The following is a 1,912-nucleotide window of genomic DNA, read 5'->3' on the forward strand; positions in this document are numbered from 1 at the left end:
CACACACACACACACACACACACACACACACACACAAAAACAACAAATAATCGTGAAAGATAACCCCGAAATCAGTACTGATGAAAAATGATCGCGACAAAAGCACCGCCATCTCTTTTTTTCTGCTGCATTTGGATGCGTTTAATACTTTTAACCCCAAGAAAATTGATTTCTGTCAAAAATACGGTTAAAAAGACAATAAGCAACTTTGCCGAAAATTAGTAGATTCGCAAAAATTTATGTTTAAAAAAATCTTGAAAAAAAATGTTAAGCTATAAGAATAAATATCATATTTATCGTATTATAATTTTTAAGCATTTTTTGAAGGTTATTTTCCTTTTTTCTGGCTTTTTTTGTTTGTCTTTTTGTTTGTGTGAATGCTGCCTTTGACCCTCAGATGGCGCGGATAATGCGAGCCGCGGGGAACGAGCACCTGCTGACCAGAGTTACGTACGCGGGCACCGGACATCTGATCGAGCCGCCGTTCTCTCCTCACTTCAGATCCTCCAACTTCAGAAAAGTTGAAACTGGACAGAAAGGTGAGCGCTCTCAGGATGGACTCTTTTATTTATTATTTATGATTTGTTTTTGAGTGGGGTCATAATCCATAATCCTCTTAAATGCAGTTTACATGAGAAGATGGAACCATAAAAAGTTTTTTTTGCATGAAAAATGATGCATAATTATAAAAAAAAGTTGCCATAATTTTCTTATTAATCCCGTCATTGTTTCAGCTGCACTTGTTTATTTTCATATTTTTTATCTTCTGCGCACAAATCTGAATTTATAAAGTAGTTCTAATCGAATAAAAGTAGTGGAGTAAAAAGTACAATATTTCCCTCTGAAATGTAATGGAGAGGAAATGGAAAATGAAATGAGATTAAAATAGTGAAGCTGCATTAAAGTAACCTCAGATCTGTGCTAAGTTAAGTACTTGAGTAAATGTACTTAATTACTTTCCAGCTCTGGAAGGAAAAGAAGTTACAGTAACTTGGATCAATTCAACAAATACAGCAGTATTTAGTGATCCAGTTATTAAAATTACTCTTAAACCAAAACTAAATAGGATTTAACGACATTAATGCATTTTTTAATCTTCCTCAAATATAAAATATTTTTCTTTGAGCTGGACAAAAATTTGTGGACTGAAACAGCAAATGTTTTTCTCTGATCTCGGTCAGAGCGCTCTGGACCACTCGGAAAATGTTCTCCGACTCAGAGAAAAGCAAAAACAAGAAAACACAGTGAATCTGTAAAATCAACGGGTACGAACACAACGAGAACAAATGCGAGCAAAAATAAGAGCAAGTTTGTTCTTTCTTGTTTTTGTTTAAATACTTGAGGGCAGCTGTTTAAAAAAGTACATATTTAAATGATGTGAAACGTATTCTGCCGCTGTGTTCATCTGAGTGTCGCAGACTTTCTGTTAAATATGAAAGTGTGTTTCAGCGATGCTGCTGTGGGGCGGACGGACCAAACCGCACTCAGACGCTCAGCAGGACGCCTGGAGGAAGATCTTAGCGTTCCTGCAGCAGCATCTTTACCGCAGAGCGACCCTCACGGCCAAGATGTGAAACCATCACAGACCACGTGCAGGTCGCCCCCTCGCCGAGGCGCCTGCGTTCATACCGTCAGTGCTGTTTTGGTAAATGATGGCGTCGGGTTGGTTGTTTCGGTCAAATTGTTTCTGTATTTTCTTTTTTGAATCTGTTTCATTATCTGTAAGCTTTAACTGTGAGATGTGGCTTCATGTGACTGTTTCATTAATGAATGCAGACGTGGATGTCTGGACTCCATCCATCCATTTTCTTCCGCTTATCTGGGGTCGGGTCGCAGGGGCAGCAGCCTAAGCAGGGAAGCCCAGACTTCTGTGTGAGACATAGTCTCTGCAGCGTGTCCTGGGTCTTCCCCG

The 1,912-nt window shown here is 39.0% G+C and overlaps 1 protein-coding gene across 1 annotated transcript; it reads left to right on the top strand.

The window, feature by feature from the left end:
* The first annotated feature begins 398 nt into the window (after window positions 1–398).
* On the top strand, window positions 399–1,818 carry LOC121966259 (peroxisomal succinyl-coenzyme A thioesterase-like). The gene is made up of 2 exons (XM_042516367.1): window positions 399–539; window positions 1,450–1,818. Exons 1-2 carry the CDS (start codon window positions 410–412, stop codon window positions 1,572–1,574), a joined length of 255 nt encoding a protein of 84 aa, XP_042372301.1. The 5' UTR covers window positions 399–409; the 3' UTR covers window positions 1,575–1,818.
* The last annotated feature ends 94 nt before the right edge of the window (window positions 1,819–1,912 follow it).

Source organism: Plectropomus leopardus, unplaced genomic scaffold (assembly GCF_008729295.1).
Source record: "Plectropomus leopardus isolate mb unplaced genomic scaffold, YSFRI_Pleo_2.0 unplaced_scaffold23775, whole genome shotgun sequence".
NCBI classification, from domain to species: Eukaryota; Metazoa; Chordata; class Actinopteri; order Perciformes; family Serranidae; genus Plectropomus; species Plectropomus leopardus.